This window comes from Chiloscyllium plagiosum, unplaced genomic scaffold (genome assembly GCF_037043375.1).
Source record: "Chiloscyllium plagiosum isolate Xiang-an unplaced genomic scaffold, Cpla_swu_hap1 HiC_scaffold_45, whole genome shotgun sequence".
In the NCBI taxonomy this organism is placed as follows: domain Eukaryota; kingdom Metazoa; phylum Chordata; class Chondrichthyes; order Orectolobiformes; family Hemiscylliidae; genus Chiloscyllium; species Chiloscyllium plagiosum.
The window spans coordinates 12,922,248-12,940,485 of NW_028270183.1; the positions used below are offsets into that span (position 1 = coordinate 12,922,248).

Consider the following 18,238-nt stretch of genomic DNA (forward strand, 5'->3'; position numbering starts at 1 on the left):
ATCCTGCACTGGCCCTATATCCTGCACTGACCCAATAACCTGCACTGACCCTATATCCTGCACTGGCCCTATATCCTGCACTGACCCTATATCCTGCACTGACCCTATATCCTGCACTGACCCTATATCCTGCACTGGCCCTATATCCTGCACTGACCCTATAACCTGCATTGGCCCTATATGTGGGTGGCACGGTAGCACAGTGGTTAGCACTGCTGCCTCACAGCGCCAGAGACCCGGGTTCAATTCCCGCCTCAGGCGACTGACTGTGTGGAGTTTGCACGTTCTCCCCGTGTCTGCGTGGGTTTCCTCCGGGTGCTCCGGTTTCCTCCCACAGTCCAAAAGATGTGCAGGTCAGGGTGAATTGGCCATGCGAAATTGCCCATCGTGTTAGGTATAGGGGTAAATGTAGGGGTATGGGTGGGTTGCGCTTCGGCGGGTCGGTGTGGACTTGTTGGGCCGAAGGGCCTGCTTCCATACTGTAATGTAATGTAAAAAAATGTAATCTATATCCTGCACTGACCCTATAACCTCCACTGACCATATATCCCGCACTGACCCAATAACCTGCACTGACCCTATATCCTGCACTGACCCTATATCCTGCACTGACCCTATAACCTCCACTGACCATATATCCCGCACTGACCCAATAACCTGCACTGACCCTATATCCTGCACTGACCCTATATCTTGCACTGACCCAATAACCTGCACTAGCCCTATATCTTGCACTGACCCAATAACCTGCACTAGCCATATATCTTGCACCGTCCCTATATCCTGCACTGACCCAATAACCTGCACTGGCCCTATATCCTGCACTGGCCCTATATCTTGCACTGACCCTATATCCTGCACTGACCCAATAACCTGCACTGACCCTATATCCTGCACTGACCCTATACCCTGCACTGGCCCTATATCCTGCACTGACCCTATACCCTGCACTAGCCCTATATCTTGCACTGACCCTATATCCTGCACTGACCCAATAACCTGCACTGACCCTATATCCTGCACTGACCCTATACCCTGCACTGGCCCTATATCCTGCACTGGCCCTATAACCTGCACTAGCCCTATATCTTGCACTGACCCAATAACCTGCACTAGCCATATATCTTGCACTGACCCTATATCCTGCACTGACCCAATAACCTGCACTGACCCTATATCCTGCACTGACCCTATACCCTGCACTGGCCCTATATCCTGCACTGGCCCTATATCTTGCACTGACCCTATATCCTGCACTGACCCAATAACCTGCACTGACCCTATATCCTGCACTGACCCTATACCCTGCACTGGCCCTATATCCTGCACTGACCCTATACGCTGCACTAGCCCTATATCTTGCACTGACCCTATATCCTGCACTGACCCAATAACCTGCACTGACCCTATATCCTGCACTGACCCTATACCCTGCACTGGCCCTATATCCTGCACTGACCCTATATCCTGCACTGGCCCTATAACCTGCACTAGCCCTATATCTTGCACTGACCCAATAACCTGCACTAGCCCTACATCTTGCACCGTCCCTATATCCTGCACTGACCCTATATCTTGCACTGACCCTATATCCTGCACTGGCCCTATAACCTGCACTAGCCCTAGATCTTGCACTGATCCAATAACCTGCACTAGCCCTATATCTTGCACCGTCCCTATATCCTGCACTGACCCAATAACCTGCACTGGCCCTATATCCTGCACTGGCCCTATATCCTGCACTGACCCTATAACCTGCACTGACCCTATATCCTGCACTAGCCCCATAACCTGCACTGGCCCTATATCCTGCACTGACCCTATAACCTGCACTGGCCCTATATCCTGCACTGACCCAATAACCTGCACTGGCCCCATAACCTGCACTGGCCCCATAACCTGCACTGGCCCTATATCCTGCACTGACCCTATAACCTGCGCTAGCCCTATATCCTGCACTGACCCTATAAACTGCACTGAACCTATAACCTGCACTGACCCTATACCCTGCACTGGCCCTATATCCTGCACTGGCCCTATAACCTGCACTAGCCCTAGATCTTGCACTGGCCCTATAACCTGCACTAGCCCTATATCCTGCACTGACCCTATAAACTGCACTGAACCTATAACCTGCACTGGCCCTATAACCTGCACTGGCCCTCCAAACTGCACTGACCCTATAACCTGCACTGGCCCTCCAAACTGCGCTGACCCTATAACCTGCACTGGCCCTATGATCTGCACTGATCCTATGTCCTCCACTGACCCTATATCCTGCACTGGCCCTATAAACTGCACTGACCCTATAACCTGCACTGGCCCTCCAATCTGCACTGACCCTATAACCTGCATTGGCCATATGATCTGCACTGATCCTATATCCTGCACTGACCTTATATCCTGCACTGACCCTGTATCCTGCACTGGCCCTATAGCCTGTAATGATCCTATAACCTGCACTGGCCCTATAACCTGCACAGACCCTATAACCTGCACTGACCCTATAACCTGCACTAGCCCTATAACCTGCATTGGCCCTATATCCTGCACTGACCCTATATCCTGCACTGACCCTATATCCTGCACTGGCCCTATAACCTGCACTGGCCCTATAATCTGCACTGACCCAATAACCTGCATTGGCCCTATATCCTGCACTGACCCTATAACCTGCACTGATCCTATATCCTCCACTGACCCTATATCCTGCACTGGCCCTATATCCTGCACTGGCCCTATATCCTGCACTGACCCTATATCCTGCACTGACCCTATATCCTGCACTGGCCCTATATCCTGCACTGACCCTATAGCCTGCACTGACCCTATAACCTGCACTGACCCTATAAACTGCACTGGCCCTATAACCTACACTGACCCGATAACCTGCACTGGCCCTATATCCTGCACTGATCCTATAACCTGCACTGGCCCTATATCCTGCACTGACCCTGTAACCTGGCACTGGCCCTATAACCTGCACTGATCCTATATCCTGCACTGACCCTATATCCTGCACTGGCCCTATATCCTGCACTGACCCTATAGCCTGCACTGACCCTATAACCTGCACTGACCCTATAAACTGCACTGACCCTATAACCTGGCACTGGCCCTATAACCTGCACTGACCCTATATCCTGCACTGGCCCTATATCCTGCACTGGCCCTATATCCTGCACTGACCCTATAACCTGCACTGACCCTATAACCTGCACTGATCCTGTAACCTGCACTGACCCTGTAACCTGCACTGACCCTATAACCTGCACTGATCCTGTAACCTGCACTGACCCTATAAACTGCACTGACCCTATATCCTGCACTGACCCTATAACCTGCACTGACCCTATAACCTGCACTAATCTGCTGCCTTTACCACCTTTCCTGTCACACTATTTCTAACCAAATGACCACCCGATGCCCTCTTAAATGGCTTGGCTATTTCTCTTCCTGTATATGGTCACAAAGTATGTGAACAATAGTCTCCAACTCATTTCATTAATGCTCCCATTACTAGTTAAATCTGCTGCCGGAAGTGTGGAAATATTTGTTTACTTCTGCATTTTCACAGCCTGTAGTGAAAGGTATTAAAGAGCTTGCTGTTCTACATTAAGTTGCAACTTGTGCCCTTCAAAAGCAGGAGGATGGTAACATTAAAACTCTCTCTTCCCATTAACGTCGAAACCTAGGAGCAGGAGGAAGCTATTCGGTCCTTCAGCCTGCTCCAACATTCAACAGGATCCTGGCTGACCATCCAACTCAGGCCCCCGTTCCTGCTTTCACCCCCATAACTTTCAATCCCTTTAGCCCCAAGAACTACATCTAGCTCCTCCTTGAGAGCATTCAATGCTTTGGTTTTGACTGTTTGCAGTAGTAGAGAGCTCCATAGGCTCTCTGCTCTCTGGACAAAGACCTTTCTCCTTCTGCAAATTTGAAATGGCATATGTCCCCGAATCCTTAGACTGTGACCCTCCCCTCTTCCCCAGTAATCGGGAAGATCCTTTCCCCTTTTAGCCTGTCCGGTCCCTGTGAGCTCCACCACATCACAACTATGGAGAAACAGATGGGTCACCACAGCCAATTAGAATTGCAGCTGTCTACCACAGCATTGGCCGGGGTGGGGGGGGGGGGGGGGAGGGAGGGGGTCAGGTGGCGCAACACTGCCTGTGGTAAGGAATGGTTAACGCCCTTGTGGGATGGGATGGGGGGGGGGCGCAACGCACCCTGACATTGGGGGAAAAGCGCTTTCCTTTGACCCATTCTGTTGCCATTTTCCATTTCGAAAGTCAATCCCTTTAAACCCAGCAAAACACATTCCAGAAAGCAAAAACAAGTGAAAGATTTCTCCTGATTGACTAAGACTGGTGCTCCCCTAAACTTTGTTGTGGATCGTTGGGTGGGCACTATAAGGTTTCCTCATACACACGTATAAAATCTATGACATATGAAACAAATCCTCTGCACCCGGCTACATCATCAGGTTTGACAGACTTGGGACTACAGGCAATTGCAGGCCGTTCAGCTGCTGGAGCCCAGCCTAAACCACTATGCTGAGAGATTGTGGACCAGGAGACAGTAAGGACTGCAGATGCTGGAATCTGGAAGTCCATGGCCAGAGACGTTGACTTTCCTGCTCCTCGGATGCTGTCCGACCTGCTGTGTTTTCTCGGATTGTGGGCCAGTCCACATTTCAGGTCCACCTACCCCCTCCTCCATAACCGTAACCCTAACCCTAACCCTAACCCTAATCCATACCCTCTATCCTGCGAAAAGATCAGTGGATTTATATTCTGAGTTGAGTGGCGCCTAATACACTTGAAGGCCAAAACATTGCATGTTTTCAAAAAGGAGGCAGATATAGATCTTAGAGTGAGCACACTTCCTGTTGACATGGAGTCATTGAAAAAATAGGAGCAGGAGTAGGCCATTCGGCCCTTCAAGCTTGCTCTGCCATTCAATAGGATCATGGCTGACTGTCCAACTCAGTCCCCTGTTCCTGCTTTCTTACCACCCCTAATACCCTTAGACCTCTTTACGTGGAAGGAAGTATATTGGTCATAAACCATTCCACACAACTCCAAGTGCCAGAAGTAGTCGTACAACTGGGCATTCCAGTTTGATCAGGTTTGTCCCGAAGGATGCATTCTGGGAGATCATGCCATTCCCCGCTTTTGAATGCGCTGCCATCTTGTGAAAGTGGATTCACTCATAATTTCAAGCCAAACGTCTGACAACGTGTTGTTATCCAAAACAGCCTGAACAAGACCCATGCAGTAAGCTGAGGCATCTTCCCTCAAGGGGAAGCAGCTGATCGTGTTTTTGAGCTTCACGCGCTCTTGCCCCCAAAACAGAGTGCTCCACCAAAACATTTTCATAATCAGGGAAAACTCAGACAGCATCTGTGAAGAGAGAAACAGAGAGCCGACCTTTCAGATCAATGAACTTTCATCAGAACTAAAGAGAAGGAGAAACGTAAGAGTCTTTAAGGCTTGGAAGGGCTTGCGGGAGGGAAGAGAGAGAAACTGTGTCATGTTGGACAAGTTGCTGTATTGGGCAGGTAATCTACTTAGGATTCCAGCATCTGCAGTTTTTTTGTCTCTCAATAAGTTGAGGGAGTGTGTAAATAGGCAGCAGATGAAGTTTAGTGCAGACATGTGTGAGATGATACATTTTGGCAGCACAGAAACAGACCCTTCGGTTCAACCAATCCATGCCGACCATGACCCCAAACTAAACTAGTCCCACCTTGGCCCATATCCCTCCAAACATTTCTTATTCCTGTCCAAATGCCTTTTAAACATTGTAACTGTACCCACATGCATCACATCCTCTGGAAAGTCATTCCATACATGAAACAGTATCTGTGTTAAATAAATTGCCCCCATGCTATTTTTAAATATTTCTCCTTTCACCTGAAATATATGCCCCCTGGCTTTGAAATCCCCCACCCTGGGGGAAAGACACCTTCCATTCACCTTATCTATACCCCTCATGATGATATAAACCTCTATAATGTTTATAGATCTCAACATCCTACGCTCCAGTGAAAGAAAAGTCCCAGTCTTTCCATTTCCCTCAATCCCTCCATTTCCGGCAACATCCTGGTAAATCTCTTCTCACCTCTCTCCAGCTTAATAATGTCCTTCCTATGACATTGAAAGACAATATAAAATAGGGGGTAGAAAAGGGGTTCCCGATATGTAAAGATCGCTGAAGGTGGCTGGACACATTGAGAGAGAAATTGGTTTAAGGTGAGAGTGGAAAGATTTAAAATAGACCTAAGAGGCTACTTTTTCACACAGAGGTTGGTACGTGTATGGAATGAGCTGCCAGAGGAAGGGGTGGAGGCTGCAACATTTGAAAGGCATCTGGATGGGTACATGACTAGGTAGGGTTTAGAGGGGATATGGGCCAAATGGTGACAAATAGGATTCGATCGCTTTAGGATATCTGGTCAGCATGGACATGTTGGATCGAAGGGTCTGTTTCCGTGCTGTAAATCTCTATGACTCTATGTCGGGTTAGCGTGGATGAGTTGGACTGAAAGGTCTGTTTCCATGCTGTACCTCTCTATGACTCTATGACTTTATAGCGGGTCAGCATGGATGAGTTGGACTGAAGAGTCTGTTTCCGTGCTGTACATCTCTATGACTCTATGACTATATATCGGGTCAGCATGGACGAGTTGGACCGAAGGGTCTGTTTCCGTGCTGTACATCTCTATAACTGTGTAGACTCATACAGTTTTATTATTAGGAGCTTAGAATACAAGATCAAGGAGGTGATGTTGACCTTTCATGAGACACTCTGGTGAGATCTCAGCTGTAGTAATATGTACAGTTATGGACACCAGACTATACAAGGAATGTGAATCCATTGGCAAAAGTATAGAAATGATTTACTAGAATGGTTTCGGGAATGAGAAACTTCACTGATGAGGATAGATTGGATAGGTTGGAACAGTTCTCCTTGGAGTGAAAAGGACTAAGAGGTGGTCGATTAGAGGTCATGAGCAAACTAGAATAGTTTGGGAGCAACTGATCCAATAACAGGATTAAGAACAAGAGGCGCAGATTTAAAGTGATTCTCAAAAAGAGCAAAGTGATGTGATACAAGAAATTCTTTCAGCGAGGAACTGGGGCGTAGGAACGCAGTGTCAAAAAAGTGTGTTGCTGGAAAAGCACAGCCGGTCAGGCAGCATCCTTGACGCAGGAGAGTCGACGTTTCGAGCATAAGCTCTTCATCAGGAATGAGGGGGTGGCCCAAGGGGGCTGAGAGATAAGTGGGAGGGGGGTGGGGCTGGGGGGAAGGTAGCTGAGGGTGCGATAGGTAGATGAACGTGGGGGTGACAGTGATAGGTCAGAGAGGAGGGTGGAGCAGATAGTCGGGGAGGAAGATGGACAAGTAGGACAGTTTTGATCTGGGGGAAGATGAGAGGGGGAGCCTGGAAATATAGTGGACGCAAGCTCAGTTGAGGCATTCAAGAGGGTATTAGATGATTATCTCAATCAAATTAATGTGCAGGGGTTTGGGGGAGTTGGTGGAAACAGGAGGTTGGCGTTTGGTAATGACGCTCATTTGAAAAGCTAGTACAGACACGATGGGCTCTCTGGCCAGTTTCTGCACCATTGGTACTCTGTGATTCTGTATGGAGACCAGGCAAAATCTAAAAGGAGTGGGAGTTGGATTGAACATGGTGAAGAGACGGAGGTTGTGTCCAAATGGAGCTTAAATTGTTGTGATTAAAAAAACTCGCTGAATGCACCAAAAATGAAAGGAGCATTTCCCCAATTGTGCAGAACATTCCATTTCCACTACCCAACCTTAGAAGGGAGTGAAGTTGGACTATCAGGCCTCAGAGTGAGATGAGCGCACGATGGGGGCGGGATGAGGCTCTGGGGTAGGGTGATAGGTTGGTCCTCTCCTTCACTCAGTTCCAGTGAGGTAGGAGATTGGATGAGTTGTTTGAGGGCGATGGTGCCACCTCTGCCAACACGATGACAAGGACAGGGATGTTACTGGAAGGTCACCAGCTCCTTCTGCAAATCACACAGCTCACCCAACGCAGGAGAGGGGACCCGCAGCAGACCAATCAGCCCGATCGCTCATTCATAGAAAAGAAACAGCGAAACGTAGAAAGTAGCGGCAGGAGGAGGCCATTCGGCCCTGCTCCGCCACTCAATACGATCACGGCTGGTCATCCAACTCAGTCCCCTGTGCCCCACTTTCTCTCCCCAGTTACCCTCTGATTCCCTTCAGCTCGATAAACAATATCTAACTCCTTCTGGCAAGCATTCAGTGTTATGGCCTTGACTCCTTCCTGATGTAGAGAATTCCACAGGATGCCCACTCTCCAGGTCTCCTCATCTCCATCCAAAAAGGTCTAACCCATATCCTTGGTCTGTCACCCCTGGTTCTGGACTTCCTCAGTCAAAGGGAACTTCTTTCCTTTGATTGCTCTGTCTCGTCCTGTTAGAATTTTATAGGTTTCCATCGACTCTTCCCACCCCCTCCCATCCATCTTTCCAAATTCCAGTCAATATAGTCCAGTCTTTCTTCATAAATCAGTCCTGCCCATCCCAGGAATTGGTCTGGTGAACCTTTGTTGCCCTCCCCCCAGAGCCAAAACATCCTTCCTCAGATAAGGAGACCAAAACTGCAAATGATTCTCTAGGTGTGATCTCACCAAGGCCCTGTATAATTGCAACAAGAATACCATCAATTCAGTAAAATCGTGGCTAAACTTGGCCTTTAGCTCCACGTTTCTGCTTGCTCCCTTATTTCCAAAAGATGTCTCTCTCAGTCCTAACAGTAGAAGTTGTCCTCAAATCCTTGAACCCAGAATTCCCTCTCAAGTCCTTACACTGCAGCACCTTCTGTAAGTGGATGCGTAGCCAAGATTAGAGGGAACGCTACTCTGAGGGAAGGGAATTCCAAAGATCCACAACTGTCTGAGTGAAGTCATTTCTCCTCAGCTCAATCCCAAGTGACAGCCTCCTCACCCTGAGACATTTTCCTCAAGTTTCTTTTGATTTCCCAACAACAGAAACGACCCCTCAACATCTACTCAACAAGACCAGGAATCTCAGGATCCCCCTCTCATTCCCAGAGAAAAGTCAGCCCAGTTTACTCAGCCTCCCATTGTAGTCCTATCCTCCTCATCGCCGACTGAATAGACCTTCGCTCCGTTCCCTCCATTGTAGGTGGAGGCTTCCTCAATCATTCCACTCACTCCGTAGTCACGAGGTCAAAACCCTGTTCCACATCGTGCTTCTGCAAAATAAAAACCAAAAGATCTGCGGATGCTATGACTCAGTAACAAAAAGAAAAATTGCTGGAAAAGCTCAGCAGGTCTGGCAGCATCTGTGGGAGAGAAATCAGCATTAACGTTCAAGTGACCCTCCCTCAGAACCTTCCTGAGTCCACTGTGAGAAACCTTCACTGTAATTAGTCCAGACTTTGACAAATTAAAAGGTAAATTTCCAATGATTATGTCAGCAAAGACAATGGCAGAGATACAGGAGATGCACCTACAAAGCTTTTTTTAAAGAAATTGCATTTATATGACACCTCATGATGCCCCAAAGCAGCTTTGAAGGGATTTTTATCACCCAGAGGGACAAGGGCAGTGGGCAGATGGTAACACCCCCCCCCCCCTCGCTAACATTCTCCTCCAAGGCATTCACTACCCTGACTTGGAAATATATTACCTCTCCCTCAGTGCTGTTTGGTCAAAATCCTAGAACTCCCTCCCTAAACATACTTGGGTGCACTAATCCCACCTGGTCTGCAGCAGTTCAGAAGGTAACTCATCATGACCTTGTTGAGCATATTTAAGACTGAGATCGTTACCTTATTGACCAAGACGGGGAATCAAGGAAAAATCAAGGAAAATGGACATTTGGAATGTTAGATCAGCCATGATCCTATGGAATAGCAGAGAGGGCTTGGGGGCCAAATGTCCTACCCCTGTTCTGATTTCTGATGGTCTGATTACCTTCTCATGGGTAATTAGGAGCAGCAGCAGCAAGTGTTAACCTTACTGCTCATCATCATGTCCCAAGGATATATCATAAAAGTCTGTGTTACAATGAAGGGAACACAACCATCCATTAGCATGCAGTGGACTCCCACGAATCATATTTTGTTCATACAGTTTTTAATGCAATCTTGGTTCAAGGCTAAATATTATTCAGCAGGGCAGACGCCCCTCCTTGTAATCTGAAATAATGTCATGGGATCTTTAACGTCTACCTGAGAGGAGGCCTCAACTCAATATGACATTCAGTAGCATCTCCAGTAATTCAGCATTCACTCAGTACTGTGGTGGACTGTGTTATGTTCAGCTTGTGTAGCATATCTTACTTATCTCTGAGTATGGCCTACATTTAAACCATTTATTAACATGACTTAAAACCCTCTTAGAATGTTAGCGAGCTTATAGCATGTATGTTGTTAGAAGCAGCACGTTTAATTTCTCATAGACTTTTGTGTTTGAGAGTTAGAACCCAATACCTTGATGTGCTCATTCCACCCACATACTTGAGCACTAAAGCGCTGTTCTGGGATCGGTGATCAGACCAGCTTAATTTAACACTACAGAGCGCTAGCCCAGAGTCTAGGGCTCAAGGCATTGGAGTACATGGGACTTTCAGACTTAGAATCGAGAGTCACGTAAACACACATGCTTGTCATGATGAAAATGGGCGTCCCAGTTGTACTTGCTTCCTGGGTAAACATGCTGGCTTCCTAGAAACACAAGAAAAACAAAGCAAGGTTGTTTGTGAAGTTGAAATGCTCCTTTACCGTCAACTGAACCCCATGATTAGATTACCTTGCCTTGAAAAAGCACTCTGGTATTCAGTCTTTGCTTAACTGCGTAAGCTGTGCTGATTTCATGTGGGAGTGATATTCAGATTGAAGTCTTTAAGTGCTTCGCTTCTGGCAGTGGTCCACGCCTGATAAATACACTCCCAGATGAAAGATGAATAACTCGCTGCCTGATGTATTGAGAAATAATTTGCAGCAAATAACTGGGGAGACTTGGAGTCCTAAACCGAGGATTCGCTTTTGGTTAAAACAGCTGTATTTGCCCGTCGTGTGGTGGAGACTGGGGTTATTGTTGGTTTCTGATGGATGCTGCGTTGCTGTTGTATATGATCGGTGTGGGGATGGAAAATGCTCACCCGTCTTCTCTGACAGAGCCAATCATTTTGTGACTTGCCCCCAGAGGTTCACAAACCCAAGACCCACTGCTAACGCAGCCGCCTCCCGTAATTGATGCTAAATTCGTAAACTGCATTTGTCAGTTCTCCCCCTCCCTGACCACCACACCGTCCAATCTCCTAATTGCAAGCTGCATCCCGAATTTTCGCAGCATGTGAGCGTCGCTGACTCGGCCAGCAATGCTAGGCCATCGCTAATTGCCCAGAAGGTGGTTAAGAGTCAACTACATTGCTATAGCCTTGGAGTCAGAGGTTCATGAGCCTAGCACCATTCTCACCTACCCTGTCCACAAACAGTCTCCTAAAATGGCCTCCCTGCTATCTACTCAACTGAATTCCCTGTGTACTGCAGACTGCCAGCGCAGATGCTCAAAGTCCTTCAGATGTCATGCTATTGTTAGTTTGACTATACGTCAACTCCCCCCACCACCACTCCCCCCCACTCCCCCACCAACACCATCACCCCCACCGCTATCACATTCTCCTGAAGGCACATGTCCTCAGTCCCACCGTGTGTTTTGGTTTTGTCTCTCTCCAGTCATTCTGGTGTTCAGGCCATCGCTACTGGCTTAGTCTGGATACCAAGTATTGGCCGTATCTATTGAATCTTTTCAGGGGTCGATCGTGAACAGGGTTTGGTGTCACTTCCAAACCACTGTCTCTCTCAGGGTGAGCACATATTTTATTCCGTGCCCAAAGTGAGGAATGGTGGATGGGGAAGCCTGCAGCATATTTCCAAGTTGCTTCTCTGTGTCACAATATTCTCTGGTCTCTACAGTCAAAGGTATAGTTCCACACAGGCCTCTTCAACATTTTTGGCCAAGTGGTCAGTGTTAACACACAGTGTCAGCAAGGTCTTCCCCCTGGGGTATGGGATACACACACGCACACACACAGATGTACACACGCATACACACACGCTCATACACATACATACACAGACACACACGCACACATACACACACACGGACACACACAAACACACACACACACACAGACATACACTCACTCATACACACACGCACACACAGGCACATACACACACACATGGACACACATACACGTGCACATACACACACACACGCATATACACAGACACACAAACATACAGCCAAACGCATATGCACACACATACATATAAACATTAACATACATGCGTGCAGATGCACACATAAACACACACATAGACACACATGCATATAAACATCCACACACATGCCTGCACACACATAAACATACACAAATACATACATACACATATAAACATTCACACACACGCGCGCAAACATGAACATACACATGCATCTATAAGCATGCCGACACAGACACACACACACTGACATACATGTGCACAAACATACAAACACACACAACATTCGCACGCATATGAACACACAAACATACACACACTCTCACACACACACACACACACACAAATCCAAAGTAGAAACCCTGGCTGGTTTTTCCAATCCCCATTCTAGGGGATAATTATACTTCCTTTTCCATAGCTGAGATCAAATAAAGCACAGACCGAGGATGGACACTAGGACCTTCCTGGTATGTATATGGCTCAGTTCCTCACCAGATATGCTCAGTGACTAGTGACTGAATGACAATATCAGTCACCTAGATATCCCAGAATCACCCTGCTACATCAAACAATAGTTAGAGTGATGGGGTTAACATCATCACCATCCATCACCAAATGAAGTCAATCCTTCCCCCAGAATAATCAGCATCAGGGCCACTGTCAGAATCATAATGAAGGACAGTGGCCATTTAGTCCATCACAGCTCTTCTGGCTCATTCTAAGAACCATTCAATTCACCCCTTTCCCTGTAGCCTTGTGGCTGTTTTCTTCAAACATTTATCCAATTTTCCATGTTATTGTGGAATCGGCTTACATGATTCTATCAGGAGTTGTAGATCACACTTTGTGCTGTTCAGGAATACATATTGCATGCCACCATCAGTTCTTTCACCAAGCATCTCGGTTGGTCCCTAGAACACACTTCTCTGAATCCAACATAGCAAAAATGTGGTCCCAGTTAACACTAGTGGCCCCACAGTAATTCACATGAACTCACTCCCAGTCGTGATTGGAGACAGGTAGATCTTGGAAACTATGAGATGCTTAATTGGAGTTGTTACCCTGTGCCAATCAGGAAGTCCTGGCTGGCCAATATCACCAAAGATGAGGGGACAGGCTGTCCTAGAGGTGGCCGGAAGGTGTGTCAGGGCAGTCCACGGGCCAGATGGTGCATTGGGGTGGGTGAGAGCCTAATGGTACGTAGGGCCAGACTGAGAGCCGGAAGGTGGGTAGGCCGTCCTTGGCGCTGTCACCCCAGGCGGGTACCAGGGCAGGTTGTTCTAGAGGTGGTCTGAAGGTGTGTCAGAGCGGACAGAGAACTGGAAGGGGCATGGAGTGGACCGAGAGCTGGAAGATATGTAGGGGCCCTAGCGTGGCCAGAAGGTGGGAAGGACAGGGGGAAGCTTGTTGGGTTTCTGGGAGTCTGTATTGTATGCACTGTTTTTAATGTAACTGGACTGTCTTGTATGTACAAATGTCATTGTTACTATTTTGTAATGATTGAAACTAGGATTTGAGGTTCCTCATTTCCCTGAAAACAGGTTGAACGGTGGGGTTTGGGGCTTGGCTTTGCCATCCTCTCCCAGGTAAAATTGCGCTGTTTCTCTGTATGCAGCTGTTAATGTTAACTATTTTGTAAACTGTGTGAATTGTTTAATAAAAATACATAACCAAAGATGATCTCCTTGTGAGTCCTGCTCCTGGGCCTGACCAAACTGGCCTTACAAAGGTCCAGGCAGTGCGCCATGGAGGTGGTCGTAATGGCAGACTGCCTGCCCCTCTTCCACTGCTACGTCCAAGCCCAGGTGTCTCTGGAGAAGGAACACATGGTGTCTCCAACACCCTTGAGCTGTTCAGGGACAGGTGGGCGCCGCGGGGAGTGGAGTGCATTGGCCACTCAGGAGTCTCCTTTCTTCCTGGTGGCGGGAATCGAGGAAAAAGAAAATATATAACCAAGAGATTTTGAATATATTATATAACCAGGAGATTTTTAAAAAAGCCAAAAAGAGAAAATAAATATAACCGGGAGGTTTAGAAAAAAAAGAAAAAATATACCCGGGAAATTTTAGGGAAAAAAACCCAGGATATTTAGAAAAAAATATCACCAGGGAAAAATAAACACAAAAAAAATCAAGAGATTTAGGATAAAAAGAAAGGAAAAATCCAAAGGGAAAAAAAGAAAAAAAAAAAAAAACAAAAACAGGAGAAAAATTAAATGAATATATATGACCAGGGGACTTAGAATCTCCTCAGTCTGGGGACTACTCTGACCCAGCTGGCTACAGCCAATGTACTGTGTACGAGTAAATAAAGGGTGACTTGCTGATGGGATACTGGCCTCTGTGCAGTTATTTTCAATACCCAATGTTTCCCTTCCATTACTAGAGGCCTTCAGTGCCGAGAAAAGGCCCATCAGCCCATTAAGTCTGTGCCAGTCAAAAACCGTACACTGAACTATTCTAACCCCATTTTCCTGCACTTGGCTCATACCCTGTGTGCCTTGGCATTGCAAAGGCACATCTAAAAACCTCTCAGGCATTAAGAGGGTTTCTGCCTCTCCCACCCTTACAGACAGCGAATCCCTGATTCCCACCACACTCTGAGTGATTTCATTTTCTCATATTCCCTCCAAAAGCCTGCCTCTTACCTTAAATCCATGCTCCTGGTCACTGATTCCCTCCACCAAGGTAGAATCTAGTCTATCTACGCCCCTCATAATTTCACACCGCTCAATCATATCCCTCCCTGCTTCAAGAGCAGGCGAAAGTTTTCCCTCACTTCCTCATTTCTCCTCCCCCCACCATACCCCAGTCCCAGCCTTCCAGCTTAGCACCGTCCTCATGACCTGTCCCACCTGTCAATCTTCCTTCCCACCTATCCACTCCACCCTCCTCTCCCACCTATCACCTTTACCCTCCATCCACCTATTGCTACCTCCCCCCCCAGATGCTGCCTGACCGGCTGTGCTTTTCCAGCACCGCACTTTTTGACTCTGATCTCCAGCACCTGCAGTCCTCACTTCCTCCTGATGATCAAACCGGCCATGATCTCATTGGAGGGGGCGGAGCAGGCTCGATGGGCTGAATGGCCTGCGTCTGCTCCTACATCTCAGGATGGGCTTACTGTGGTCTCAACTCCTCTTTCCTGTCTGCCCTGCAGCGCGTCGACTCCCTGGTCAATCCAACATCTAACAGCCTGCAAAACAATTCATTCCTCTCCAGGCAAAATGGGTCTCATAGAGTAATGACCCTGATGGAAGAGATCCCGCTTACTACTCAGGGGAGCTCTGCCCCTTGTAGCTAACCATGCACTCCAGTTGTGGGCAAGGCTTTATAAAGTACAATGACTGTCATTCATCCAGTCCTGAAACTTCCCAACTGAGATTGATTGTAACCTCCAACTGATGCCTATCCTGACTGATAAATCAACGGCTTTGATTTGCTTATTGGGTAATCCTTTGGCACAGTAACCCCACTCTAACGCTGCCTCTTTGGGCTCCCCGCTGAATGAAACATAGCTCACTTGAAGTCAATGGGGCACCTTTCGAGACGCCCATTTTGAGAGGCGCGCTCCCCAATATTTTTCCACAGGCGCAGAATTGAGGACCCCAACCTCATCCCACCACCCCGCCGCACCTCAGAGATGTCATGAGTTTCCATCTTGCCCATGTGACGTGCCCCGTGTGAAACGTCGGGGTGCCTAGGTTTTCTGAATCGTGCTCCCGTCTCGCTCCCCGTTTCTGTTTTTTTTGTGTGTTTTTTTTTAATTCCCTCTCCCAGCCGGGAATCCGCGAGGGCCCTGCCCAAGCTCAAGGTCTTTCTCCTTCTACTTCAGCAGATAATCAGCACTATGGAAACTCAGGTGGCAAACGGTCCTACAAGCAACAACACATCCAATGGCCCATCCCTCAACAGCACAAACTGCTCCATACCAATGATGGCCGGGCCCTCTGACGACAGCAAGACCAATCTCATCGTCAACTATCTACCGCAGAACATGACGCAGGAAGAGTTCAAGAGCCTCTTCGGCAGCATCGGGGAGATTGAATCCTGCAAACTCGTCCGCGATAAGATCACAGGTAAAACAACAAATGGTGCTGCTGCAGTCACAAGATGCTGACTGCATGTCGCCCCCCCCCCCCCTTACTTACATTGAAAGCAGGTCAGAGAAAGCTGACCAGATTAATTCAGGAGGATTGTTTTATGAGGTTCAAAAACCTGTTGGTCCATCACCCGGTGCTGTGTGATTTTCAACCTTGTCCACCCCAGTCCAACACCAGCACCTCCTCATCATGGCTACCTCATCTTATAAAGAGTAAATCAGAAGTCACAGGACACCAGGTTAGGGTCCAACAGGTTTATGAGAAATCACAAGCTTTCGGAGCGCTGCTCCTTCATCTTGTGCAATGATGAGGGGAAAATAAGTTTATGAGAAAGAAAATTGAGCGGTTTAGCTCAATATTCACTCATGCATAGAAGAATGAGAGGAGATCTGTTCTTTTTATTCATTTGGGTGTTGCTGCCTGTATTGCTTAGTTGAGAAGGTGGGGGGTGAGCTGCCTTCTTGAACCGCTGCAGTCCATGTGCTGTAGGTAGACCCACAATGCAAGTTAGGGAGGGAGTTTTAGGATTGTGACCCAGTGAAGGAACAGCGATGTATTTTCAAGTCAGGACGGTGAGTTGCTCGGAGGGGAACTTGCAAGGGGGTGGTGTTCCCATGTATTTGCTGCCCTTGTCCTTCTAGATGGTAGTGGCTGCAGGTTTGGAAGGTGCTGTCTGAGGAGCCCCTCACTTTATAACAAATAGTGAGAGTTTCTCCAGTCTCTCACAGAGTGAAGAACTTTGGTGAAGCACTTGAGATATATAAGGTGCCAAAGGGGGACCAACAAATTAAGTTTGGAGAGGATGTTTCGCCATGTGAGGTAATCTCGAATGAGAGGTTATAGTTTTAGGATAAGGGACAACAGATTTAAAACAGGGACAAGGAGGAATTACTTCTCTCAGAGAGCCGTAAATCTGTGGAATTCACTCCTCCAGAGTGCGGTGGACGTTAAAGTGGGGGACACGGTGGCTCAGTGGTTAGCACTGCTGCCTCACAGCGTCAGGGACCTGGGTTCAATTCCACCCTCGGGTGTCTGTGTTGAGTTTGCACATTCTCCCTGTGTCTGTGTGGGTTTCCTCCGGGTGCTCCGGTTTCCTCCCACAATCCAAAGGTGTGCCGGTTAGGGTGGATTGGCCATGCTAAATTACCCATAGTGCCCAGGGATGTGCAGGTTAGGGTGGATTGGCCATGCTAAATTACCCATAGTGCCCAGGGATGTGCAGGTTAGGGTGGATTGGCCTTGCTAAATTACCCATAGTGCCCAGGGATGTGCAGGTTAGGGTGGATTGGCCATGCCAAATTACCCATAGTGCCCAGGGATGTGCAGGTTAGGGTGGATTGGCCGTGCTAAATTACCCATAGTGCCCAGGGGTGTGCAGGTTAGAGTGGATTGGCCATGCTAAATTACCCATAGTGCCCAGGGATGTGCAGGTTAGGGTGGATTGGCCTTGCTAAATTACCCATAGTGCCCAGGGATGTGCAGGTTAGGGTGGATTGGCCATGCTAAATTACCCATAGTGCCCAGGGATGTGCAGGTTATGGTGGATTGGCCATGCTAAATTACCCATAGTGCCCAGGGATGTGCAGGTTAGGGTGGATTGGCCATGCTAAATTACCCATAGTGCCCAGGGATGTGCAGGTTAGGGTGGATTGGCCATGCTAAATTACCCATAGTGCCCAGGGATGTGCAGGTTAGGGTGGATTGGCCATGCTAAATTACCCATAGGGTACTGGGAAAAAGTCCGAGTGGAATGCTCTTCAGACAGTCAGCATGGACTCGATGGTTCTGGATTTGTGGTGCTGGAAGAGCACAGCA

The 18,238-nt window shown here is 47.8% G+C and overlaps 1 protein-coding gene across 3 annotated transcripts in view; it reads left to right on the forward strand.

Annotated features, from left to right (window-relative positions):
* LOC122552223 (ELAV-like protein 2) overlaps nt 1–18,238 on the forward strand; it is a 174,548-nt gene that overhangs the window by 55,710 nt on the left and 100,600 nt on the right. For 2 of the 3 annotated variants that reach the window (XM_043694866.2, XM_043694867.2), the window contains one exon: nt 16,159–16,399. In XM_043694866.2, the coding sequence (XP_043550801.1) occupies nt 16,159–16,399 (241 nt within the window). Of the gene's footprint in view, nt 1–16,155; nt 16,400–18,238 lie in introns of those variants that run through there. The other variant, XM_043694865.2, reaches the window with a different exon arrangement.